Source organism: Lynx canadensis, chromosome C1 (genome assembly GCF_007474595.2).
Source record: "Lynx canadensis isolate LIC74 chromosome C1, mLynCan4.pri.v2, whole genome shotgun sequence".
Classification (NCBI taxonomy): Eukaryota; Metazoa; Chordata; class Mammalia; order Carnivora; family Felidae; genus Lynx; species Lynx canadensis.
This window is the reverse complement of record NC_044310.1, coordinates 116,820,342-116,846,529: the sequence shown is the minus strand read 5'-3', so window position 1 is coordinate 116,846,529 and position 26,188 is coordinate 116,820,342. Positions and strand designations below refer to the sequence as shown.

General features: G+C 54.3%; 1 protein-coding gene across 1 annotated transcript in view; it reads left to right on the top strand.

Annotated features, from left to right (window-relative positions):
* Window positions 1-26,188, top strand: part of GLI2 (GLI family zinc finger 2) — a 175,780-nt gene that overhangs the window by 121,941 nt on the left and 27,651 nt on the right. Inside the window, exon 2 of the mRNA XM_032594103.1 lies at window positions 2,417-2,522. Within this exon, the coding sequence (XP_032449994.1) occupies window positions 2,417-2,522 (106 nt within the window). The remainder of the gene's footprint in view (window positions 1-2,416; window positions 2,523-26,188) is intronic.

Genomic DNA, 26,188 nt, shown 5'->3' with positions numbered 1-26,188 from the left:
CAAAAAGCAAAAGGCCCTTTCCTGAACATCCGGGGAAGCGAACGCGGCTTCCGTGTTCTGGGTCCCTGGGGGTTCAGGGAAGGCCGTCTCATCTCCCAGTCTGTAAGCAGGCCGGCACTGACCCCTCCGCCCTCCCCAGGTTTGCGGGGAGTTCTGAGCAACTTGTCCGACGCTGCACAGCTAGTAATATAGTGTGTTCATAGTGGATCAGGGACTGCGGGGCTCCAAATGTTAGTGTGAATTGTCATCGGCAGTAGTATCATTTATGGAGTGTTTCCTGTATGCACAGGCACAGGGCTAAGCACTGCCCCTGCAGGAACCTTTTATGTTCATAGCAACCATAAAGGAGGTTACTGTTACCCATTCTCAGATGAACAAATGGTGACTCAGAGAAGGAGAGAAGCTCGCTTGATATCACGCAGCTGGTGAGCCCCAGGTTTGTGCTCTGGATCTCTGACTCCCAGGGGCTCTGGCATCCTGTTACTGCCACCAGGGTCACACCCGGGGTCCAGCCTCACCTCTCAGGGGACGTGGACTGGCCGAAGGGAACAGCATGGTCGCTCCAGCAATCTCCAGCCCCGGAAGTGAGGGCCCGACCCAGAGGGATGGGACCCCACGTCTGGTGTCCTGTCTGATGGCCATGTCCCCTCTGAGGCCAAGATTTGTGGAGTCTGTGTTTGGCAAATTGATTTAATCAGGGTGAGAAGATTTGCTTTTTTTGTTCCCAGTCCCCAGGAAAGGTGTCAGGATTGGGGGATGATGAGGATAAATTTGATTATGTAAAAATTCAGGTTAAAATTTCAGGAGAGAAGTTTTCTTTTAGGAATTCATGGTGTTCGTGGGGTGCCTGGCTGGCTTAGGCGGTAGAGCACACGACTCTTGATCTCACGGTTGTGAGTTGGAGCCCCAACATTGGGTGTAGAGATTACTTAAAAATTAAAAGAAAATCTTAAAGAAAAGAATTCATGGTGTTCAACCCAACATCCATCAACAAATGAATGACAACCACATGGGGTACATCCATGCGACGGAATAGCATTCAGCCCTGAAAAAGGAAATCCTGACACCTGCTACACCAGAGGAACCTTGAAGACGTTATACTAAGTGACCTAAGCCAGACAGAAAAGGACACATGCTGTAGGATTCCTTCTACTCCTATGAGGCATGTGGAGTAGTCAGATCATAGAGACGGGAAGGAGAAGATGGCTGCCAGGGGCTGGCGGGGAGGGAGAATGGTGAGTTAGTCTTTAATGGGAACAGGGTCTCCGCTGGGGAAGATGGAAATGTCCTGGAAATGGATGGTGGGCGTCCAGCAATTTGAATGTGTGAATGCCACTGAGCTGGACACGTAAAAATGGGTCAAAGGGTAAATATTATGTTACATATGCTTGACCACCACGAAAAGAGAACTCATAGTGCTTATAGTACAGTACCAGAATGCATTTGCACAGAAACTGTTAGCAGAGTTATGCATATATATTCATTACCGTGGGCTGGGCAGTCAGCTGGCTCGTACGCGTATAAAACAAACCCGTCTCCATTTCTTGCATAGATTCGGCGATCCAGACTCAACACTCCCACTGGCCCATGGCCTTCAGCCTAAGAACTGACTGAGAAATCTCCCCTTCTTAGCCCTTTTCCCGGTGTACCTACTTTTTAAAGAGGCTTGTTTTCCTAAAGCCTATAATTATGTTTGCCTCCAGGGTACCCAGGAATTTTTTTTTTTTTTAAGTAAGCAAAGAGCATCCTACAATTATCATGATGATTTGTTGAGGGCAGGCCAAGTGCAGACACAACCCTGGAAGCGATGTTCACGTGTTGGTGTTTGCGTCTTGGAGGCACCCACCAGCTCACTTGGGGTCAGTAATTAATACGAAGAGCTGGAGAATTAACAGGCCCACGTAGGTGTCCACTCTTTGCCGCCAGCAGGACGGGGGAGGCAGCTTGGTGGGATTGCGCCTTCCTGAGGCTGGCCGCAGCCGGGAGCGGGGCCCCGGCTTCACAGATGGTTCTAGGTAAACATTTCCAGCCAGGGTGACTGCAGCATCCGGATGCCGTCACCCGGGGCTGCCGGAGCCACACGCAGCCGAGGCCGAGATGGGCAGCAGCCCGTCGGCTCTGTCAGCCCTGATTTGTGGCTGAGCCTTAATCTCCCCGAGTTCAAAGAGCGCTTAGCTGCTTGTCTTTGTCAAGAGCGCGGTTGGGGATCTTTTATGTGAAAGATGTAGGATTCTCGGGCTGACTTTGATTATTTATTCATCCCCCTCCGTGGGTGTGTGATAGCCAGGGCACCGCGGAGCCCCCTGTCCTGGCTACTCTTGCTCTGAAATTCATTGAGCTTTAAAGCCCTTTGAAAATTGCTGTTTGAGGGAGGGGAAAAGTTTTTGAAGGCCTGTTTCTCTCTCCCACTCCACAGTGCCACAACACCTTTTGCCACCGTTTCATGCTCCCTTACCGATTGACATGAGACACCAGGAGGGAAGGTACCATTATGAGCCCCACTCTGTCCACGGCGTGCACGGGTAAGTTCTGCCCTCCACCCTCCACCCCAGCATGTTGTCACCTGTCACCCCGGAGGCCAGCAGCCTCAGCCACCTGTCATGCCTCCGTCTGTCTTTCTGGATTTCCTGATCTGCACTGTCCTGAGCTGATGGTCACCTCTGCCACCCGGGAGGGCAATGAGACGGGACCCTGCGCACATGTGTTGGTGGGATCCCTCTGGTTCCCTGAGAATGAAGCCCCGCTTGGCTCGCACGTCACCACCTCCAAGGCTGCAGGCTGTCCGGTGTACCCATAGCACCTTGAGGCTCTGTGTGCACCCGCACAGTGGGAACCCCCTCCAGGCCAGAGGTCCTTCATAAGTACCGGGACCTTAGTTATATGTTGTCGTAGGATAATACTTCATAGCACCCTTTTTTACACGTCTCAGTTTAGAATATTATAGAGTCACCCTGATGATAAGGACAAGCTCCATGTTATATTTTGGGGCCTGTTCCCTCTCCCTGCTCTGAGATCCCCGGTAGAAAGGGCCTCACCCAGTGCCGTCTCGCTAAACCTAATCCTGCCCCTCTTTATTCCCACCTGAGTCTTCGAAGCCACCAAGTTTTCTTGGTCTTTGCGATTCAAAGACTCGGCCCGGTGCTGCCGCATCCATTCTGCTTTCAGAGGAGAGGCTGGAACCTTCTCCCTACCCCCACATCTCTGCTGCTCCTCACACCTGTCTTGGAGGGAGCCTATTGCAAAGGGCCAACCGGCCCCGGGGCCCCTCTAGACCCAGCCACCTCACCTGTCCATGCCAAGTCGCTGTTCACAGTCCTAGGACACACAGCCCTGCCACAGTTCCCCGTGCCCGGAATGCACCCTCCTCCTGGGGACCACACCGAGTGGGGGCCCTTCCCCCGGGATCATCTGTTTTCACACCTACTCCCCCCCAAAAGGCTCTGAACTTCCCTCTCATTGCCCCATTGCCAGTGGCCTATACATAACAGGTGCTTGATCAATGTTTGCTGAGTGAGAGCACTCCCCACCCACCCACCCACCCACTGAAGACAAACCCTACTTCCTGCCTCTCCCAGCTCCTGTCTGAGTGAAGTCAGTGAACTCTTGCTGAGCCCGCCCCACCTTCAAAGCAAGCACTGTACCTGATCAGGAGGCCGGAGACTGAGAAGGTCCCAGCCCTCAGGCGGCTCCTGTTTCTGGGCACCCATTGTTGCCTCCCCAAGGCAGAGCCAATCTGGGACTTTGCTTTTCTTTCCTTTAACGTATCTTTTACTTTGAAACAATTTCAGACATGTGAAAACAGTTGCAAAAATAGTACAAAGATTTCCATTATCCCCTCCACTGTTCACATCTTACGTGACCAAAAAGACTGATACAGTGTCATTGACTAACTTGTAAATCTTACCCACATTTCCTCAGTTTCCCCACTAATTTCTTTTTTTTTTTTCCTGTTCAGGATCCAGCCTTTGCATTTAGCAGTCAAACCTCCTTCAATCTGAGATAGTGGCTTAGTTTCTCTTGTCTTTCATGACCTTGACCCTCTCGAAGAGGACAGGCCAGTACAAAATGTGCAGATTTGGGACACTTACGTGAAAGTTGCCTCATGATTAAATTCAGAATAGGGGCACTTGGATGGCTCAGTCGGTTAAGCATCCGACTCTTGGTTTCAGCTCGGTCATGATCTCACGGTTCCGTGAGTTCGAGCTGGGCATCAGGCTTTGTGCTGACATTGTAGAGCCTGCTTGGGATTCTCTCTCTCCCTCTCTCTCTCTGCCCCTCCCGAGCTCATGCTTTCTTTGTCTCTCTCAAAAATGAATAAATAAACTTAAAAAAAATTCCAGAATAAGCATTTTGGGGTATAATACCTTAAAAGTGGTTTGGTGCCCCTTCCTAGTACATCATGCCATGCACATGATGGTAATACTTCTCGTCATGGGAGATGTTAATTATTCTCGTCACTGGAGATCACTTAGTTAACGTGAGGTCTGCTGGGTTTCTCTACTTTAAAGCTGGTCCCTTTGTAAGTAATAAGTATCTTGGGTGGTGATACTTGGATAATATGTAAATATCCTGTGTCCAATCATATCTTCACCCACTAACTTTAACATCTATGGACAGTTCTCAACAGAAACTAATTACTAGTGTTTGCCAAATGGTGATTTTCTATCTCCATCATTCCTTCCACGTTTATCACCTGGAATTCTCCTGTAAGAAATAGTCCCTTCTCCCCTGTGTCTTTCTTTCTTTGGCTATTTACTTACACCAAATAAATGCCTGGATAGTCATGTTACTCTGAGGTATATTCTGTTGTGGTCACTATTTTGTGTGTTTGCAGCGACCACAGATTTGGACTTTGGGAGTCCCCTAGAGTCGTCTCCCAGGTCTTTCAAATACTGGAAGTTTCTCATTTCGTGGCAGCGCGTGTCGCCGGTTCTCACTTGACTAGGGCCTGCTGCCCTTGCAGCCCTCTGCCCACCTCCCAGCCCCTCCAGCCGTAGGGGCTGAGAATACAGCTCTGGCGGCTAGCTTATGGGGGATGCACACATTTGGAGCTAGTGAATCACCCAAAAATTGCTCAGTCGATAGCATCTGAGAACCGAAGGAGAATCAAGGAAGCTGAGTCCCTATTTGGGAGGGGATTGGAGTTGCTGACTTTCTGCTCTTGAGAAATACTGGGGCTCATTCAGTGACACAGATCCTCGGAAAGCAGACCCGCAGGGAAGTGTCCCCTGCAAGGGACCCGGTGCTGGTCAGAGACATGGGTGGTGCTGGTGACTCCTTGGAGGCACAGCCCACGCAGGATAGCAGCACCGTGAGGTGACTGTCTTGGCTCACATGTCCGCACAAACCTGGCGACCACAGCAGAGCTATAATAAGACCCCACCATTGACGACTGCAATTTCTCATAATAATTCCGACCTACTAAACAGGCTCTGTTATAAATATTTCATGTTCTCATCTCTCTTAATCCTCTCAACAGCCCTGTAAGACAGGCATTTTATACCATCCCATTTTACAGAAGAAACTGAGGCAGCACAGAGAGGTTAAATAACTAATCACCAGGGTCACCCACTTACGGAGTGGGAGAGTTAGAAATCTAATTACAACCTCCTGACCCCAGGCCCTCAGCTGCACGCTGGGCTCTCTCCTGGGGGCACATAGATAAGCACTGGTCTCCTGGACAGGCCCAGCTGATTCCTTCTTGAAAGCACATAGAGCCCTTTGTTAGGGCACCACCCCCTCAGTCAGTGGTTCCCCAAACCTCTGGACCCGCAGCATCAGCATCCTCTGTTAGGAATACGGATTCTCAGGCCCTAGGCCAGACTGCTGAGTCAGAGACTGGGGTAGGGCTCATGTTTGGGTTTAACATGCCCCCAAGCGATGCTTCTATGGGCCTCCCGTCACTGCATGAGGGAGCCCTGACGGGAGCCCTCAGTGCTGTCCCCCTGGGGCTAATGGAGATCTAAGAGATGGTCCCTGAGTCTTCTCCAGGCTTTGTCATTCACCGGCCTTGGGTTGGACACAAGTCATGTCCCCTCTCTGGGCCTGCTTCCTTCCCGGCCAGTGAAGGGTGCGGCATGGGCAGAACACCGGTAGAAGCAGAAAGCCTTAGTGGCAGGCAGCTGGGGAGGTCTGGCCAGGTCAGTGGGCCTGTGGAAATGGCCTTGTCACTCACTGGCCCAGATGACTCTTTCACCAGACTTAATACCTGAGGGGCAGTGAATTAGTCTCCTGTTGCTGCTATAACAGTTTACCCAGTGGCACAACACGATACTAACTTATTCTCAGATAGTTCTGGAGGCCAGAAGTCTAAAGTAAATCAAGGTATTGGTAGCCAGCTTCTTGACTTTCATCGTTTCTGGAGGCTCCCCGTGATCCTTAGCCAGTGACCCTTGCCTCTTGTCACATTGCCTTTTCTCCCCTGCTTCTGTCCTCACATTCTCTTCCTCTTCTATAATACTCTTCTCTCTCTGCCTCTCTTATAAAGATGCCAGTGAGGGCTTTTAGGGTCCCCCCCCCCCAGGTAATCCAAGATAATCTTCCTGTCTCAAGATCCTTAATTCTATAACATCTGCAAAGTCCTTTTTTCCCCTAGAAGGTTACAGTCACAGATGCCAGGGATTAGGGCCTGAATGTCTCTGGGGCTTATTTGGATCCCCAAACCCCCGTGGCCAGTACGGCATCACCCAGGAGAATATAACAAAAGGCGTCAGCCGTGTGTGCAGGGCCTCCGGGAGGCCAGGCTCTGCCAGGGAGGGAGTCAGGTATGCTATATCAGTTTCACCTTCCCCACTGCCCTGTGAGATGCAGCTGGTGAGCTTCAGAGGGGGCATCGACTTCCTGCCAGTCGGCCCTGCGAGGTGGGCATGCCGTCCCCCTTCCCCAGCTAGGGAGGGGCTCTCCTGGTTAACACCCCAGTGACGGGCAGAAGCACTGTGTTCCCAAAGCCCCGTGCCCTGCCAGGATGCGCCTTCAAGGGCTCCACATAACCCTCGGGACAGTCGGTCCCCACCCGGCCACACGGGGACACTGGCCAGTACTTCAGGGCTGGCCTGGGGCACTGGGACGTCCACCCCTTTCCTCTCCCGCACCGGTGCCTCAGGTGGGAAACGGGACGAAGCCTACACGAAAAAAACGGCCCCGGTGGCTCTGGCTTCTGTGATTAATGCGGTTGGAGCCTGGGGGAGCGCCCGATCCATCAAGCCCCTGCGGTAGCCCACGCCGCCTCTGCGGCGCTAAATGCGTCTAATTACACAAACGTTGCGCAGCAAATGAGGTGCGGTGTCGTCTCTTGTCTGCGGGGTGGGGGCCTCCGCCTACGGCTCCGCGCCGGGGCCGCTGCCCATTGGCTGTCCTGGGCCCCACAGTCTGGTGATTGGGCGCCTCGGGCGCACGCGCTCCGGGGACAGTGCTCCACCGCGCGTGCGCTGGAGGTCCTCCCGCTAGACCAGGGAAGTGCTCTGCCACCGACCCTGCCAGCCCACCTGGCCTTGAACCCCAGCGCTGAACTCAGCCGACCAATCCGAAAGGATTAACCTGAGTTTCTCCTTCTGTAATAGGCCATAATAATAGCACTTGCCCCACCTGAGGAGTTGTCTTGAGAATGAAATGGGGTCATATAAGTAAAACAGGCATTCAGGGGATGTTAACGGTGAATATTCTCACAGTTGCTATGTCCGTTTGCTTATTGGAGGGCGGGGGGTGTCATTGCAGGCCGAGGGACCTTGTGGCGGAGGTAGGCCATGACATGACCTTCAAAGAGGATTCTGTCTGGTGGCCGTGACATAAGAAGGTGGAAAATAGGACTGAAGAAGTACCACTGGGGATGGGGAGGCGTGGGGCCTTTTTTTCTCCCAGTTGAAAGACTTTGGACTTTATCCCCTTGGCAACCAGGAGCGAGAGGGAGGGGTCAGATTTATTTCCAGGGTGCCTGTAGGAGCAGCTAGGGGATGGAGAGGAGAAGTGGGGGAACCTGGCAAAGGGACCTGCCAGAGCCTGTCATCATGTCCCAGGCAGATGAGGAGCAGGGTCCAAGCTGACTGTCCTCCACTCCCTACAGGCGGCTACAGAGGGGAGAGTGGGGTATAGGGTTCAGTGTGTGGAAACCCAGCCTGCACAGCCCAGCTGGACGGCCTTCTCCTCGATGCCTGCCCCCGACCCTGACACAGCCAACGTTCCCTGTCCCCTGGAGGTGCAAACCCACAGCAGGACTTGCACAGCTCCTTAATGCTCAAGTGGTTCTAGAAGAGTACCTGGCACTGTCGGTGGACTCTGTGGGCAGCATTTCTTTTCTTTTCTTATTTTTATGTTTATTTGCTCTTGAGACAGAGAGAGACAGAGCATGAGTGGGGGAGGGGCAAAGAGAGAGGGAGACACAGCATCTGAAGCAGGCTCCAGGCTCTGAGCTGTCAGCACAGAGCCCAAAGCAGGGCCCGAACTCACAAACTGTGAGATCATGACTTGAGCCTAAGTTGAAAGCTTAACAGACTGAGCCACCCAGGTGCCCCTTGGGGCAACATTTCTTATCTGTATAAACCACAAGTGGTGTGGAGATAAATGGGCAGGGGGGTTGTTTCTGCTGGTCAGGTGGGGTTCTCTTGTGACCTCCCCCTGACTTCCCCTTGGGAATATGATCCTGAGTGCCTGAGAGTCCATTCTCGAGAGCAAGAAGAAAAGGCCGGCCAATCAGTGGGGGCAAATATTCCCTGTAGACTTTCCATAGCCTTGTGACTGCTGGTGGGAAACGGGGGAGGGGGGGCTCTTTGGATCCCCTCCTGGCCCTTGCCCTTGGAAACAGGCTTGCTAGGCGTAGTGGGGACAGAGGCTGAGGCATGGCATGCAGGGCCCCCAGCTGGAGCTCCCCATTTGCCCCGTGTAAGCAGTCACACAAGCAGGAGTGTGGGAATCAGTGGGCCAGGATCAACTCGTGCCCTGTCATGGAAGGGGTCAACCTTCCACTCCCCGTGTGGCTTATGGGGTCCTCATCCCCGCCCAGCCATGGGGCGTCAGAGAGGACCAATTCCAGCTGCTTCCAGCCCAGGAGGGTACACAGAGACCATCTCGTCCTGCAGTTCTCAAACCTGGCTGCGAATCTGAACTCGGGTCTGTCTTAAAGATGCACATTCTTAGGCCCAAGCCTAGAAGTTCTGGTTCTTTTGGGCTAAAATGGGGACCAGGAATCTATTTACAGACACCCACAGGCCAGCACTTGGGGACCACCACGAGCCACTCTGCTTATTTTATACCCAAGAAAACAGGCCCGGGGCTGTGTGTTGGCTTTCCAGAGTCCTAGAATCAGCAGGCTGTAGGCCTTTCCCTCTCAGTGATAACGGGTCCAAAGTACGAGGTGTTAAAAATCCCCCGGTTCCTTTTTATCACCCATTCACAGATGCAGTCCCCATAAGTTGACCTAAATCTGTGCACATTCTCGGCTTGCAGAAGGGGGTGAGCTTCTGGAACGAGGGCAGCGACATCTTCCCAACCATGAGGACAGTCCCTTTCTCTCTCCTCGTGCCTGATTCCCTACCTGACCTCTGACATCCGTGGTGATGGCTGAACCTGCAGCACCGGCCTAGGTTCTAGAGCTGACCACCACTAGTCACTGCCATCAGGGCCACTTGATCCTGAGCTGTAGTTGGTGAGCAGGGTTCCAGCGGTCACGGCCCAAGGCCACCCGTATAGACAAGGAGAGAGGAGGGGGGCGGTCTTGCTAGGGACAGATGGCTCTGGGGCTTTAGCTATCAATTCATGTGAAGTCAGCATGAGGGCCCAGGTAGTTTGAGAAAAGAGGAAACGCCAGCTGGTGGGTGCGAGGGCCTGTGCCTTCCACCATCATCTGCACACTTTGTCACATGTGCAAATTATCCAGAGACCCCCTGAGAGAGCTGTTAAGGATGTCTGAACCCACCTCGTCCTGGTGCCTGCATATTAATGGGGATGTTTAAGCCCCTCTGTTGGTGTACTTCACAACGTAGTTGCTTTGCTGTTGCTGGCCGAGCTCCTGAACTTTCTATTCTGGAGGGATTTGAAGATGGCTTTTTCCAAGGTCAGTGTTCCATAAAGACTGCACCAGCTCGTCGTGAGATTAATAAACATGCAACCTGCTTTGTTTGGGGCCCCTGACAGCCCTGTCCTCAGCCCTCCTCGAGGCAGTAATATTTTCTGGTTGGTTCACGGTTCACCAGGTTCACGGTTCACAGAGGACTGGCTTTGTGTTTCGCAAAGAACGTTCTCTTCCCTCAGCAAATGTGCGCACTTCTTTTCAGAGATTCGTGGAAGCAAGGAAGAGACTTTGGGAGGGCATATCTGTCTGGCTTCCGGGCTGAGATGCTGGGTGGGTCCACAGTTGCCCACCAGAGGCCTCGTCCTCCTCCTCACTGGGGTCCAAGTTGTCCTTTTATCTCTAGGGAGCGCTCCTTAAAACCCGCTGTAACCGACCACTTCCTCCTCAGAGCAATGGGATGGCAGGTAGACGCAGAGCCCAGAGAACTGTGGAGCTGGCCTCCCCTCATGGCTATCTGAGGGCTGAGTGGCTAATAAGTGTGGAGCCTTGGCTCAAGGTGATGTGAGTGACCCTTAGAGACCCCTCTGGGCAGCAGGTCACTGGGGGCAGGCTGAGGTGCAGGGTCCAGCCCTCTGGATTTAACTGTCACCTGCTCCCTACAAGGAAAGCAACGTTGTCACATTTGCTTGCTAAGTGGAGAAACTGAGGCACAGTGAGGTTGACCACTTTCTCTAGTGACATCCTCCTAGTAAGTAGCAAAGCTAGGACTGGAACCCGGGCAGTTTGACCCTAGAGGCCCCCTCTCTGCATGGACCTTTCTGCTAAAGACTCTCCCGGCTCTGAGAGCTTCAGATTCCCGGCTCCAGGAACGGGCTCTGCAGTGTGGGACAGACAGCTCATTTATAATGGAATCTGGCCTGTAAAAGTTTAATGAGGAGCGTGTCTGATAAGCCAGCCTGCTCTTTGATCTTTGCTGAACGCTGGCCCCTCGCAGAAGAGGAGCTGCCTGCTCTGGGCTTTGGAGAGAGCCTGTGCGGTCAGCCCAGGGCAGGAGGGGCCCCGGGAGTGAAAGGCATCTTGATGTGCAGAAAGGAGGCGGGTCTGCACTGGGGGAGGGCATATGCAAAGCAGGCATAGGGAAGGGCTTCCTGGTGGGAAAGTCCTGCAGGGTTGAGAGGTGGTCTTTCTGGTTCTCCTGTCCCACTGGGCCACCATCCTCTTGAGCATTGCACATCCTACACCCCCAGGATTTGGGCAGGATGGGGTGGGGCCAGGGTTCAAATCCTGCCTATGCCACTTATACCCTTTATGTCTTTGGTCTGGCTGTTTAACTCTGTGAGCCTTGGTTTCCCCATCTCTAAAGTGGGGATCCAGGGACCCCTGGATGGCTCAGTCTGTTAAGCCTCCGACTTCGGCTTGGGTCATGATCTCACAGCTCGTGAGAGCCCCACATCGGGCCCTGTGCTAACAGCCTAGAGCTTGCTTCGGTTTCTGTCTCCTTCTGTCTCTGCCCCTCCCCCATTCTCACTCTGTCTCGATAAATAAATAAATAAATAAATAAACAAACAAACAAATAAAAATGGGGATACAACAGCATCCCATGGGGTGGGCTTGAGGATTAGGTGAGTGGGTGTACGTAAAGCACATAGAACAGCCCCTGGTACATCGTGAGCTCCGGACAATGATTTGCCCTTTTCACCCTCGTGCTGATACCAGAAGTAAAGCCACATTTCATCCCAGGTACTCTACTGGGTGCTGGGCAGATGTTATCATATCCAGTACCCCCAACACCTTGTAAGGTGAGTGATAGTCTCCCCATTTTGTGGAGCAGAAAAACAGATCCCAGAATGTAAGAGCTCCCCAAGATCATTCAGCTGGTATGTGAGATCTGACTCTCCATCCTGAGCCTTTCTCTATGCCATAATTGTCCTTGGAGAGGAAGTAACATCTCGTTGCAGGTCTTAGGGCTACGGTGGGTTATCCCTGCCGGCAAAGATGGGAACAGAACGATAGTCAACCCAAAGGAATTAATCAGTAGGAATAAAAAAATTTTTTAATTTTTTTTTTTTTTTTTTTTTGAGAGGGAGAGCATGCGCTCACAGGGGAGAGGCAGGGAGAGAGGGAGACACAGAATCTGAAGCAGCCTCCAAGCTCCAGGCTCTGAGCTGTCAGCACAGAGCCCGACTCAGGGCTTGAAACCACGAATTGTGAGATCACCACCTGAGCCGAAGTCGGACACTTAACTGATTGAGCCACCCGGGTGCCCCACTAGGAGTAAAATTTCAGTTTGTGGGATAGATTGGCCTTTGAGGTGGGATCCTCTCCCAGGGCACATGGTCGGGTTGCCCACTCTGGGTGGAAGCTGATGCCAGTGCCCAGAATGCATTCGCATTCAGCCTAGCTCATTGCTGCTGGCTTTCCTGGAGGTCACTCCTGCTGGCCTTGGCCAACCACAGTTGGGGGGACTCGTGAGCAGTGCCCTGCCCCTGAGTCCCACTGCTCTCTGAGCGTCCAGCACTGTGCCCGGCATTGCTGTGTCACTTACTCGTCCTGGTGCCCATGGAGAAGAAGAGGTACACTGGGCACGGTGGGAGCCTTTTCTCCCATTCTCTCCTGCTGGGAGCTGCATTTCTGAGATGTGAACTTGACCCGCCCTGCCCAAGCAAGTAGAGTTTAGCTGTTGCCTAACTCAGGGGGGCGGGAAGGTCTGAGCGCTCATTCATCTGACGTCACCCACCCAAGGCTAGGATGTGCCAGCCTTGTGCCAGGTGTTGGGGATACAGGCCCAAGGAGGCCCACTGTTGCTGCCCATATGCATCTCATGGTCTTGGAGGGGAAGGAGGAGAAATGGGGCAGTTACAGAGTCGTGTACTGGAAAGGGGGTGGGAGCCCAGAACACCAAGAAACCAGGAATGGAAAGCATTTACCAGAAGGAAGGCATGGGCAGCCTGTCTGTCCCCAGCTCAGCCCTAGCCCCAGCCTGCCATGGGGCTCCAGGGCCTTCTTGGGGTTGCCCCTGTACCAATGAGGGCCTCCACTCCCAGGCAGACACAGATCCCAGTATGAAAGAGGGGGCCTTTTCAAGGCACACACTAATGGACTCAAAATTGGGTAAAAATCGGCAGCACACCCACCTCTAAGAAGACTTTTTATCTAAACTATTTGGAATTATCCATCTAGTTTTGACAGGCATCCAGGAAAGGAAATTCCACACACTACTTTGGCAGGCCAGGCCAGAGTTGAAGAATTCTCACTGTGGAGGAGGTTCCCTGCATGTAAGCCACCCGCCATCAGGGACTTTTCTCGTGGCCTAAACCTAGACCCCTAGGGCAGTGTGATGAAACCCTCCTGCCCTCCACCCACGGCTCCCCTTCCAGCCCCCTGGCATTTGCCCTGTCGTATGACAGTCCCCATAAAGCCGTGACGTTCTGGAAGATTCGGCTCAGGCTGCGCTCAGTCTGGCTGTTCTTACAGACAAAGGCCTCACATACGCAGAGGTTAACCCCAGCACAGGTCACCTGGAGAGGACCTAATCCGGGCCTCTTCCCCCGGGGCCAGCTGTGTTCCTGCCCCACCCCCATCCCCCACACATGGCTCAAATCCAAGGCCTCTCCCGCCACCCCCTCCCCAGCTCTGCCTAAGTCATCACTTGGCTACGAAAAGTCTCCTTGATACTTCCCTCTTGTCTTTTATCTTTTTGGTTTTTATGTTTGAAAAAGCTGATAACCTTCCTATCCTTCTGTTCCAAGGGGGGGGGGGGGGGGGGGAATGTGATAAAGGGTGGGCAATCGAATTAACCCCTGTTGCCTGCGTGGCTAGATCTTAACCAAGTCCATGTGTATGGCCTCCTTTGTCGGTGCAGTTTTATAACCTAATTTCCCTACCAAAACATCAGTGTTTACTTAGTAAGAAATCTGCTCTTTGTCAGCTGAAAACAGTGATTTCTTTATTACGGCTCTGTGTAGGGAGTGACAGCTAAAAGCCGGCGGCTTGGCTAGGTCTGGTGGAGTGTGCGGGTCTGGGAACGGGGTGAGTGGAGGGTCGAATGGATCGCATGCGTATAAAGACGTACGTCGGCCGCAGAGCAGGCCTGTCGGACGGGCTGGGGCGGGCCAGGAGGGAGCCTGGGCAGCAGACAGACGGAGCAGCCAAGATGAGCCCACTGGGTGACAGGGAGACAACCACCGGGCCCCCAGAGGCTTCCCAGCAGCCCACACAAGTTCACGACCAGCCCTGCGGTCTCTCAGCTCCCCACCACAGAGCCCCTGTCCACTCAGCCAGCTTCTAACCAGAAGCCAACCATCCTCTTTAAGATTTAGGCTTAGGGCGCCTGGGTGGCGCAGTCGGTTAAGCGTCCGACTTCAGCCAGGTCACGATCTCGCGGTCCGTGAGTTCGAGCCCCGCGTCAGGCTCTTGGCTGATGGCTCAGAGCCTGGAGCCTGTTTCCGATTCTGTGTCTCCCTCTCTCTCTGCCCCTCCCCCGTTCATGCTCTGTCTCTCTCTGTCCCAAAAATAAATAAAAAAAAAAGTTGAAAAAAAAATAAAAAAAAAAAAAAGATTTAGGCTTATTAAATATTGAAGACATACAAAAGGACGAGCAAAAGCATGGTTAAGATATAAAAGAGTAGGGGTGCCTGGGTGGTTCAGTCGGTCGAGTGTCCGACTCTTGATTTCAGCTCAGGTCATGATCCCAGGGTCGTGGGAGGGAGCCTTGTGTCGGGCTCCACACTGAGCATGGAGCCTGCTTAAGATTCTCTCTCTCTCTCTCTCTCTCTCTCTCTCTCTCTCTTTCTGTCTCTCTCTCTCCCTCTCTCTCCCTCTGCCCTTCCAGCCCCCAGCTCTCTCTGTGGGAAAAAAAAAGATACAAAGAGTAGGAATATCATACGTGTCGTTCCCTGCCCAGGCAAGGGACTGGGGACACGCCAGCACCTTTAGGGTCCTTATGTGCCCCTCCACTGCCCTGCCCCAGGCACCCTCACTTCCACCACTCAGATTTATCATCCCCTTGCATCCATGATGGTTCCACTCTATGTCTGATTCCCCTAACAACACATCGTTTAGTTTTGCTTTGCGTGCTTGATATAAACAGAATCATTGCAAGTGTATTCGCTGGGAACCTACTTTCATGGGTCAAATTATGTTCCAGAGATTCACCCGTTAATGCATGGGGCTCTTGGGTGGTGAATTCTCATGACTCTGAAGCAGTCTGTATTGACAGGCATCCGGGACGTGTCTTTGTTGTTGCAACTTCAAACATCATCGCGGTGAACGCGCCCGTCCCATCCTCTGGGCCCCACGTATGGCTGGCTGTTCTTTAGAATAAATGTGTGTCTGGGAATGAAATTGCTGAGTCATGGGGTGTTCACGTTTTAACGCTGGATGTTGCCAGACTTCTTCTGGGAGGTTTCGCCCCCAACAGGGTTTGAGAGCTCGGCTGGCTCCACATCCTTGTTAGCAGGGTAATGTCAGCAACATTCAATTTTTTGCCACAATTTTGGTGTCTCCTGTGATTTGGATTTTCTCTTTTCCTTATTACTGGTGAAGCTGAGCATCCTTTCGTCTGTTTACTGGCCAATAACGTTTCCTTCTTGTGAAGTGCCTGTTGAGCTGTTTTGCTCATTTCTGTATGGAGGTGCCTTTTTTCATATTGATGTGAATAAGCATTGTATATAGTAAGGCCACTCATTCCATAATTAGTTATCGGTGTTGCAAACATCCTCTCTCAGTTTGTGCTTGTTCTTTTCAATCCCATGATGAGGTGTCTGCACGAAGGGAAGTTCCTTTTATAACCCAAGCCAGGTGATGGACTTGGGAACCCAACTCAGGTTCCCAACGAACACACTTCCTGGTTCCCCACACATTCTCCTCCCACCCAGCTGTGTGGTCTGACTTTCAGCTCCGGGACTCTGGTAGCTGTTTCCCGATACGACCTGCTCTTTGTTCAGTTATTCTCCTGCCTCGGAAACCCCAGGTCTGCGCCACTCACTGCCTCCTTTCCGTTTCTCTGTAAGAATTGAGGCCCAGTTTCAGGTGCCACCTCCTGCAGGAAGCCATCTCAGATGGCCCCAGCAGAATGAGTAAATTCTTTCCCTCCCACCCTCTTTCTGTTCCAGTACTTTGTATACTGTTGGTAGGCTACAGTTAGTGTCCACTCTCCTCTGCGACCCCAGAGGTCCCAGCGTGGTGATTCTGTCAAGGCACTGAAGTAGACTGCAGGCTTAGGGGGCTGTAATTTCCCAAACTCATGGCTGGATCCCCAGGTACATCGCCCTAACGGCTGGTCATCAACATAGCCTCATGGGGACTCACACTTCTCTGCTGAGATCTGTGCAAGTATGGGTTCAAGGTGAACCTTGGGAATGTCAGAGTTGACCAGACACCCCTGGTGCAGCACTTGTCAGGCAAGTTTCTTGTTTCCTCGGTGTGGGATGCTGGCCGAGTCTTCCTCAGTACCCCCAGCTCCCCACACAGTGCCCTCAGAGGCCCACACTCAGTGAACATCGGCCGACAGAGGGACTAACGCATGAACCCACGAACAAATCACTGAATGGCTGGATGCTGTGGTCCCAGGCCCTGTTTACAGTTATCCTTTCTGCTGATTTATAGAGCTTCCCCACATGGGCAGAGGGCAGTGCAGGTGCATGGGAACATGCAGATTTTCACAGAAAATGAACTGGGCTCTGATTTGGAGAGGGGCAGTTCCCCAGCGCTTTCCCAAAGAATGTCAGTTTGCATCTCTTTACCCTCGCAAACCCCCTGGGTATATATTCTGAATGGGACCTGATTTCTGGAACTTTTAAAATTCCTATACGGAAAGCGCCAGCAGCAAGCTTGCCAGTGTGCACTCTCACATACCCCGAATGAACCAAACAAACAGAAGACCAAGAAACAACAAAACCCTTGCAGGAGAGATTGAAGTCCACCCAGAGGAGCTCATCGGCCGTCTATCTGCTGTCAGGCATAGGGCCGCGAGCGTTGACACATGCCTGCCCTCCTCACCCAGTCCTGGTGCTAAGGAGCCCTGGCTCGAGGAGGCTCAGAGCAGGAAGACCAGCTTTGGGGTATTCGTTGGCCTTCTAGCAGATCAGTGGGCCCAAGGCCAGCTGCCTAGTGTTTCCCAGAAAGTGGGTGCCTGGCCCTGAGCGGCTCGGCAACGGCAGAGGGGTCACAGCCTCCCTACCCTGAGCCCTCTGACTCCACCCATGGCCCTGTGATCCTGGTGGGTGGCGGCCTCTCAGCCCAAAGGCGGGATGAGTACATGCCAGCCAGCGGTCTCCGGGGCGGGAGGGGCTGGCATGTCAGGGCTACGTGCAGGGCGCGTTCAGCTATGGGGAGCCAGTGACCGTGTAATCCGGGTGGCAGGCAGGAAGGCACGCTGCGGAGCCCTGTGAGCGTGCTCAGATGCCCTCCCAGTGTGGAGGGGAGTTTCCCCTTCCTCCCCAGCTTGCTGCCAACGGAGCGCCCACGGGGGGCCAGGCCACTCCAGGAAATAACACACAGACCCTGGTCTCTGAGGTCTGAACAGTCTCGAAGACAGGTGACGGTAATAGTGATGGTGATGTCGGGACCTCCCACGGGCCTACTCCACACCAGCACAATATGCTTTACATACTGTCTTGGCTCCCAGCAAGCTGCCGCAAACTCAGTGGCTTAAAACAACAGAAATGGATTGCCTCGCGGTTTTGGAGATCAAGAGTCCAAAGTCATTATCACTGGGCTGAAATCAAGGCGTTGGCAGGGCCGTGCTGCCTCCGTAGGCTCTAGGAGAGGATTTATCCTTGCCTCCTCCAGCCTCTGCAAGGCCACCAGTGTTCCTTGGCTTGTGGCCGCATCCCTCCAGCCTGTGCCCCCGTGATTACACTGCCTCCTTCCCTTCTGCGTCCCTCTGCCTCTCTCTATTCTAAGGACACTTGCTCTGGTATTTAGGACCCCCCTGATAATCCATAATGTCCCCTTACCTTAATCACACCTGCCAAGCCTTTTTTTGTTGCCAATACAGTGATATTAGCAAGGGATGAGGAAGGACATAGATGCATCTTTGAGAGACAAGGTCAACCCCCCATGCTCACCTGCCCTCTGCTTCCCACCACGTATTTGTAAGAGCGCCATTGCGGTCGCTGTTTATAGATGAGCACACAGGTTCAGAGAGGTGCCTGAACCGCTCCAAGCCACGCAGCTACGAGTAAGCTGAGCTGGAATTCTGCCTCAATGCCTATGCCATTCACTGGACACACTCCCTGCTTCCTTCCTTCATTCATTCATTCACGTAGCAGCCACATGTTAAGTATGCCGTCCGAACCCCGGTGGGCACGGGAGGGGGTGCTGGGGAAGCAAGTGAGCAGGAGTGGACCTGAGCTTGCTCCCTGGTTGCCCATCCAAGGTGGGGGACAGGCCCTCAGGGGCTCACTGCAGGTGCCCAGTGCTCGGCCAGGATGGATGTGCTCAGGGTCCGGGGAAGGAGCTGTCCTCCACAGGAGTGAGGGCCCTGTCCTCCACAGGGCTCATGAGGGCCCTGACCTCCATGTGGAGCTAGGAGGCTTCTTGAACGAGGGGGCCCTGAGCTGGACCCTTGGAGGGAGAGGTTGGAGGTTAGCTGGGGACAGAGGCAGGGCACGACTGGAGTAGCAGGTGTGGCACGGGCCCAGAACCAGAGCGGAAGCACAGGGAGGGTGGACAGAAGAGGCAGGTGCGTGACCACACAGGATCTCTCCTGCTGCTACCACAGCTTTCAGTCACCCTGAGAAGCAGGCCAGAGCTGAGGTTCGTAGGCCTGCAGCCCCAAGCGACCAGACCTCTCCTTCCTCAACCTCAGCAAAGGCGCCTAGAGCGGGCTGTGGCTGTGACCCCTAACACCGGGTCCCGGGGTTCCAGTCCAGCTGTGCCGCTGACCTCACCGTAGCTGTGCCACTGATGCTTTGGGTCTCAGTAGTGCTGTCGGTAAAATGGGACACAAAGCGTCCATCCCTGCCTGTTTCTGGCCCGACTGACCTGCCACAGGGAAAGGTCCATCAGGAGCCTCTCTGGGTTGCCAAGGGTCCTTCCTGCTGGCCCCTGGCCCCCACATGGGAGAGTTTGCCCCAGTGGCTCCTGCTGAGTCTGAGTGAGTCAGCATCCCTCAGCTCTGCATTGTTCTGCTTCTCCAAACAGCACCGTGGGTGGGGTATGGGTGCCCCATCCCTGCACTTCTGCCCCTCCTCCCACCGCAGTAAGGAGCGCGTTGGTACCTGCCCCTGCACCCTGGCTCAGGCTGTGCTGTGGGTCAGATGCCCTCCCTATCCCTGCCATCAAACACAGTCCTACTCACCCCTGCAGCCCCACGGGAGCCATACACCCTTCGGGGGCACATCCCCATCCTACCAGCTCCCAGGGATGGTGCCCATACCCAAGCATGCAGGCATGCTGACTCGGGTCCAGCCACTTTGGTGCTGAGCCGTGTGTGGCTGTGTGGGGGTCTCATCGCCTTGGCCTTGCCTTCTCTCTCCTGCCAAAACTCTTGAGCCAGCACATGCGGAGGGGCCCAGGACTTGTTGGAAGATGGCACTGGGTCCACTCCGTTCTCTGAGCGTCTTCCCTTTGCTCATCTGTTAAATCTGTAAAAACATGTGGTGAGCATGGGGTGGGCATCTCCGAGGCACCCGGGGATGCACTACACACTTCGCTTATGGAGCTCATTCCACGCCACGGCCGCCCTCGGGCAGGCCCCAGTGCCCCATTCCCTACAGGCAAGGTTGTGGAGGCTCGGGGCAGAGGGCACAGCCAAGGTCCTCAGTAAGCGGCAGGGCTATAATTCAGACCCAGAAAGCCCAGGTCCCACCTCCAAGTGTGGGCCGCTCCCCTCAGCCTGCACCCCACCCCAGCTGGGGTCGGCTCGAGGACCAGCTGAGGCAATGTCTGCAAAGAGACACCAAGCTGAACTTGTTGAGGGCGGACGGCTGAGGCGGAAGCTTGCCTTTGGGTGGACCTCTGGACAACGCGCCAAGCCTGACCTCGCAGAGTCAGAAAGGCCTAGTGTCCACTCCGCTCGGCCACTTAGAGCTCTGCAGCCTTGGGCAAGTCTGGTTAACCCCCCTTGACCCTTGGTTGCCTTCTGTTTAAAATGGAGGTAATACAAGCTGCCTTGCAGAGTTGCTGGATGTGTTGCATGCAGCCGGTGTTCGGCCAAGGCTGACCCCCCGTGTGCCATGGCAGCGGCAGGTTAGGGCCAGGACGGCAGCCGTCCAGCTAGGTCTCCGCTTGCTTTCCCCGTTCTTATTCTTCTTCGCGCCTGGCCACCACTCTGGTCTTCGGACCTGACCCAGAAGCCTTGTCCAGCGGCATCACCAGGCCCCCTCCTGGTAGAGGGGGAAGGGAAGAGGGTGGAGGAGAGACCCTGCTCAGGAGTCGCCCTGTCCCGGTCCTCCCTGCAGCTTCCAGGAGGAGCCAGGCCGGCCGTCCTGACCAGCGCCGACACTGGGAAGGCAAGAGTCAACTGCCATAGGATAGGCCCCCCAGAGGCTGGGCCCCACTGCAGGCCACTGCCGCCCGTCGCCAACAGGTGCCCACACACCCACATACACGCACACGCATGCACGTGGAGGCAGGGAGGCGGTTGCTGTTCCTCTTACCCAGAGCCCCTCGTTTGTGCCTCATGCCCACACGTCAGCCCCCCCATGCTCACCTGCCCTCTGCTTCCCACCACGTATTTGTAAGAGCGCCATTGCGATTGCTGTTTATAGATGAGCACACAGGTTCAGAGAGGTGCCTGAACTGCTCCAAACCACACAGCTAGGAGTGAGCCTCAGCGGCCCTGGGCAGGACACCTACCACCCCGTCCTTCAGTCCTGCAAGCGGGAGGGTGGACAGGCCCGAGGAACTAGGGCTCCGATCTGCGTTGCAGGATGCTGGGCCCAGGATCACTCTGGGCCAGGAGAGGCAGTGTTAGTCAAAGCTTGCCTTGGCTGTTGCCTATGATAGAAAAACTTAGCTCAAACTGGCTTAAACGAACAAACGAGCGCATAGGGTGAGATAACTGAAAAGGCCAACGCTACTAACTTCTGGCGAGGCCGGATCTGCACTAGGAGCTCCGTTCAAGAACCTGGTACCACATCTTCCAGCTCTGACACTCGGTGTATCGTCTTCATGTTTGGCCTCTCCCCTCACGGTCCCTGGCAGTTCCATGCTTGCACCCTACCTGCAGAGCCACGCTTGTGGGCAGAGAACTCTTATCCCCAAAGATTCCAGCCACCACTGCTAGCTTAAGCTTATGCCCGTCTCCGAAACGATCACCGTACATGGGAACGTGGAATGCTCTGATCAGCTGAGCTCAGGTCACATGGCCCCCACCCCCAGGAGAAAAAGCAGAGTGGGTCCCGTGGGTCCAGTACAGATCCAGCCCAAAGTGCTCTGTTCCTCCACCAAGGCGTAGCCTTCGCTCACACAGATCCTTATACTCTAGCCTTTCTTTGCACGTGCTGCTTCCTTTATTCGTAATGCACTTCCTCACGAATTCCTACTGACCCTTCAGAACCCCTCGCAAATGTCACCTCCTCTGAGAAGCCTTCCCTTACGCTTACGTGCAGAGTTAGATAATTTTTTCCTCTGACGGAGCCTTTATCAGACTGCCTGATGCTTACCTGATTTGGGGGTCCGCCTCTTCCACTAGGGTTCCTGGCTCCCTATAGGTCCTGGGCACAGAGCAAGTGCCCAGGTCCATTTTGTCGGGGATGTGAGCAAATACACAAAGGAACAAATGGTAGAATCAGGCTCAGGTGAGCTCAGAGTTGGACTGCAGGCGAGAAGGCAATGCTTAAGAGCAGTGTCCAAGCTGAGCAACTTACAGTCCAGCTGATGTCGGCCTGCAAGGCCACCTCCTTGAGTCTCTGCCCAGTTGCCAGAATTCAAGGCCTGGACGGGCCATCACTGAGACCTGGGTTGGGCCCCCATGGCCAATGGCATAGAAATGGAAGAAGAAAGGGAAGTTGTGGCTGGGGGTCAGCCTTAAGTGCTGGGTCAGATTTCATCAACAGACGTCTGTCCTGGTGTCAGCTCACAAATGCTGGTAAGCACCCAGCAGGCATGGAACCTTCAGTTGGGCCCCGGGACGGGACCAAGAGACCCCGGGTCCCTGAAGGACCTGCCTAGAAAGTTGGCGGTATTGATGGGATTCCGGAAGCTCCCCGCTCCCCCACACGCATTAATAATGTTTGGAATTCTGCCATTTGAGATTCATTCCCTTGGCTTTATTTGGTCTGTCAAAATGGCAATCTTTTGGAACCTTTGTGCCCCTGGATCCTTATCGGTCATTCACAACACAGTGCGAGGGAGAGGTTCTGGCTCCTTCCTGAGAGCTGGATTGGATTGTGCATGGTGATGGAGTGGAAATGAAGACAGAAAAAGAAGCTGACGCAGAGTGGGGAGAAAGCTGTCCTGCTCTCATGTGTTGCCCCTCTCTGATCCTGCACCCACCTGAGCCCTGCTCACAAGAAACCACAGTCATCAAGAGCACCCGTTTCTCTCCCGAGGGGATGGGCACAGCACAAGCGTGGGCCCAGCCCACCTTGGTTGCTTGTGGTTCTACTATCTGCAATCTGAGTGACCTTGGGCAAGAGACCTTGCCTTTCTGGGTGTGTTCTCATCTGTAAAATGGGCATGAAGTGCCTTCTTGGTGAATTTTTTTACTGGGATTAATAATGGAACTACGTGCATGATGTCCTTTGACAGCTGGCATGCAGTCACCCCTATCTTGAGGAGCTGTCCGGTGAGGGCACAGCAAAGTGTCACCGTACAGAGGGGACATCTGGGGAGCCTTCCCAGAGGAGGCGTCTGGACAGTCATCCACAGCTGTGTTGGCTGATGGGCCTCTTGTTCTGGATTCTGGGTGCCCAGGTCAGTAGTTGCTCCCTACCCCAAGATGACTTGTTGCAGAGAAGGGAAGGGTAGAGAGTTAATGCCTGCTAACCCCCTGCCATGCACCTAGCACTGGTCTTTGTGTGCCGTTCTGGGAGGCACCGGGGAGGGGCAGCATGCTGGCTGAGGCCCCCCAGCTAGGTGGGAAAGGTCAAGGTTAGCAAGAGAAAACCAGTGCTTTGGAAGGCCCAAGCAGTGCCCAGGTGCCGGTCCTGCCCCACTGCTTCCTGGCCCCTCGGTCCCCTCAAACAGCTTCCAGAATCCAGCCCTGCTCCTCATGTAAAGGAAGAACATTTGGTTGTGCCTGCGCTAGAGCTCTGCTGGCCTAGATCCCACGGCCTCCAGGCCAAGAGTGACAGCACTCCCGGCACTGGGAAGAGCAAAGGGTTGTTCTGTGTGCCCTTGAATCAGCCCTCTGAGCTGACCTGTCTCACCAGCACACCCTGTGAAAACTGCATTGTGGTGGGGGAGGGGGGGGGAGGGTGGGCAGTGGCCTCTCTCAGCTCCACTCCCCGTCACACCAGGGAAATGGGTCCTTGGCAGTGTTCTCTGTGGGGGTGGGCGGCCCCTGGGATGAGGGGAGCACTATCCCGGGAGCGAGGAGGACTTGGTAGAGTCTTAACCTGCGTCTCTCTGGCCACACAGCATGGAGGGTGACTTCCCCTCTGGGCCCAGGGTCCTCATGAGCTCCCTGTTCCCTTGAGGGCCGCAGAGGTCACTGTCCCCTGAGGGGCGGTATGGAGGTGTGAAGACATGTCCCTGTTCCGGGGGGACTCGGACCCCACCCACCACCTCCAAGCCCAACTGCTAGGTTGGGTTGGATTCCAGCCCCTGCCAGGGCAGGGCAGCCCCCCAGGGGTACGCTTGTCACCATGACAACACCTCTCTCCAGCCTCTTGCTTGGGAGACACTCATCTGGTCAGTGGAATGGGGTCACCTCGGACAGACTGGGGCTGCCGTGTGCCCTAAACGTTTGCTTTAAATCCCCATGTAGTCACTGGTTTGTCTCTTGAGGCCTCAGCTGTTGTCACTGTGCCCTACAAGGAGACCCTCGTGCCAGGGAGGCTTGGACAGGCCACTTAAGGCCACCGGCTTCCATGACCAGAGGCTGCTGTGACCTCAACCCTGGCCAGCGTCCTGCAGACCCTAGGAAACTCGTGTGTTTCGGGGATGGGGGGTGGGGGGGAAGGACAAAGGGGTCTGAGGACAAGAGATGCCTCACACCGTTCTCCAGAACACCCTGCGTTGACTGAAGTGGGCTCAGCCTTCCAGAATGTTTACCCTTCAATCCCAGATCTGTGCGCAGGAGTCAGAGGTCTCCTCCCCGCCCCACAGGCCCGGCCCACAGGTGTTATTCTCCGAGTATGGTCTTCATAGAACACCTGTCCTGTCGCGGGAGTGTGAGTGTCCATCCTGCCCCGGTCACCATGCCCGAGGCAGCGAGATTGGCCCTTAGCAAGAGGACGAATTAGTCTGGTTCTCTTTCCCCACCCTTGGACACATAGCACCCCTGCCTAGAGCAAAGACGTCTCTTAAGCTCCTTGTTCTTAACGCAGTTCACTCACAAGTGGACTCGGCTGGGCAGGCAGCCTGTGAGGGAGAGCAGCTTGAGGCCGTGACTCGTGACTTACCCCGGAGACTCCCTTCTGCTGAGTTCAGGGCCTGGCAGTCATACTTGTAGCCGTCACTGAAATGCCTCTGGGATGCTAGTTCCCTGCCCGGTGCTAGTGTATAGAGGGACCTCAGATGGAACCCCGTTACCTGGGAGATGGGCCCGTTAACCCAAGACCAGCAGCAGGCACCCCAGGGGTAGCAGGGAGGAAGGAGCAGAGAGCTCACGCCTGGGCAAGGGGCTTCAGGGAAGGTGTCCCCGAGGCAGTTCCCTCCCCTGGGCTTACAAGGTAGAGAAGGGATTTGCCTTACAAGGTGCAGGAGGCATCGGAGGCCAAGAATCGGTGTGGGCAGAAGCACACCAGTGTGAACGTGGCCTGGCAGGTTCGTCGGGTCTGCACGTCCATTGCAATCACATCTGCAAAAGCTAGAAAACGATGTAGCAGAATGCTTAGGCCCTCCCAGCGGGGAGTTTGTGAAACCCAGATGTTAAGACATCTGGATGTCACCTGCTTGGGTCCCGGCGTGCACGGTGTCGCAGGCACGGTTTTCGGGCACTGTTAAACACAAGCAGTCATTATCTGTGGTTCACTGCAGCCAGTGGACAGACCATCCCCGCTCTGAAGTAACCAATCCTAACAATGCCCTTGCCCACATCCAAGGCCAATCCCATGGGGGAGGTTTTGACAGCCTCCGGGGCACCCCTGGGTTTTGCCCTCCAAGTGTGGCGCTGATGCTGTGATAACAGCTCTCGTTTACCAGCCGACGGCTGTGTCTCAGGTACCGTTTGGGGGGACTTTCATCCTTAGGGCAGCCTCATGAAAAAGGCATTATTATCTCCGTATTCCAGTGGAGGAAATTGAGGCTTGCAGAGGTTAAATCGCTTGCTCGTGTGACCGAGCTGATAACAGCTGAGATCCTAACGCGGGTTCGTCCGCTGCTAACACATATTCTTTTCTTTGCGCTGTGTCGGATCACAGGGAGACCCCACGTTCTGAAAAAGTGGAAATTGTATCTTGGTAAATTTGGTCACCCGTGACTCAGCTGTGATTTCATAGCTACTTCTCTTCTAAAGCCTGATTTTTCTTTAATGGGCAAGTCTTGGGGTAGATGACCTCAGATCACCCCTGCAGCCAGCATGCGAACAACCGCCTAGAAGCTCCAAGTGAGCAGCAGACCTAGTGGAAAGACCCCGTCCTTGTGTTGAGTGGAGTCCGTGTCCCCTGGAGGACTGAGCAGGGGACATGGAGGTGGCCCTCGGCCACGCCAGCCGGGCCACAGGGACCAGGCCAAGTGCATGCCTCACCTTTGGTGGGCACCCAAGAAGTGAGGCTGTGTTAGCATTAAAAGAAATTCCAAAAGGGGCACCTGGGTGGCTCAGTCGGCTAAACATCCAGCTCGTGATTTCAGCTCAGGTCACCATCTCACAGTTCATGGGTTCAAGCCCCACGTCAGGTTGCATGCTGAGAGTGCAAAGCCTGTTTGGATTTTCTCTCTCTCCCTCTCTTTCTGTGCCTCTACCCCCTCCCAAAATAAATAAATAAACGTTAAAAAAAAATCCGTGTAAGGAGAACTAAAAGGATATTGCAGAATTTTATTGCAGCTCAGCATTCCAGAACTCTTCTTGAACCTGCTCTGCTCCTTCCAATTAATCCTGTGGCTGGGTGCTCCACAGCAGCAACTACCCCT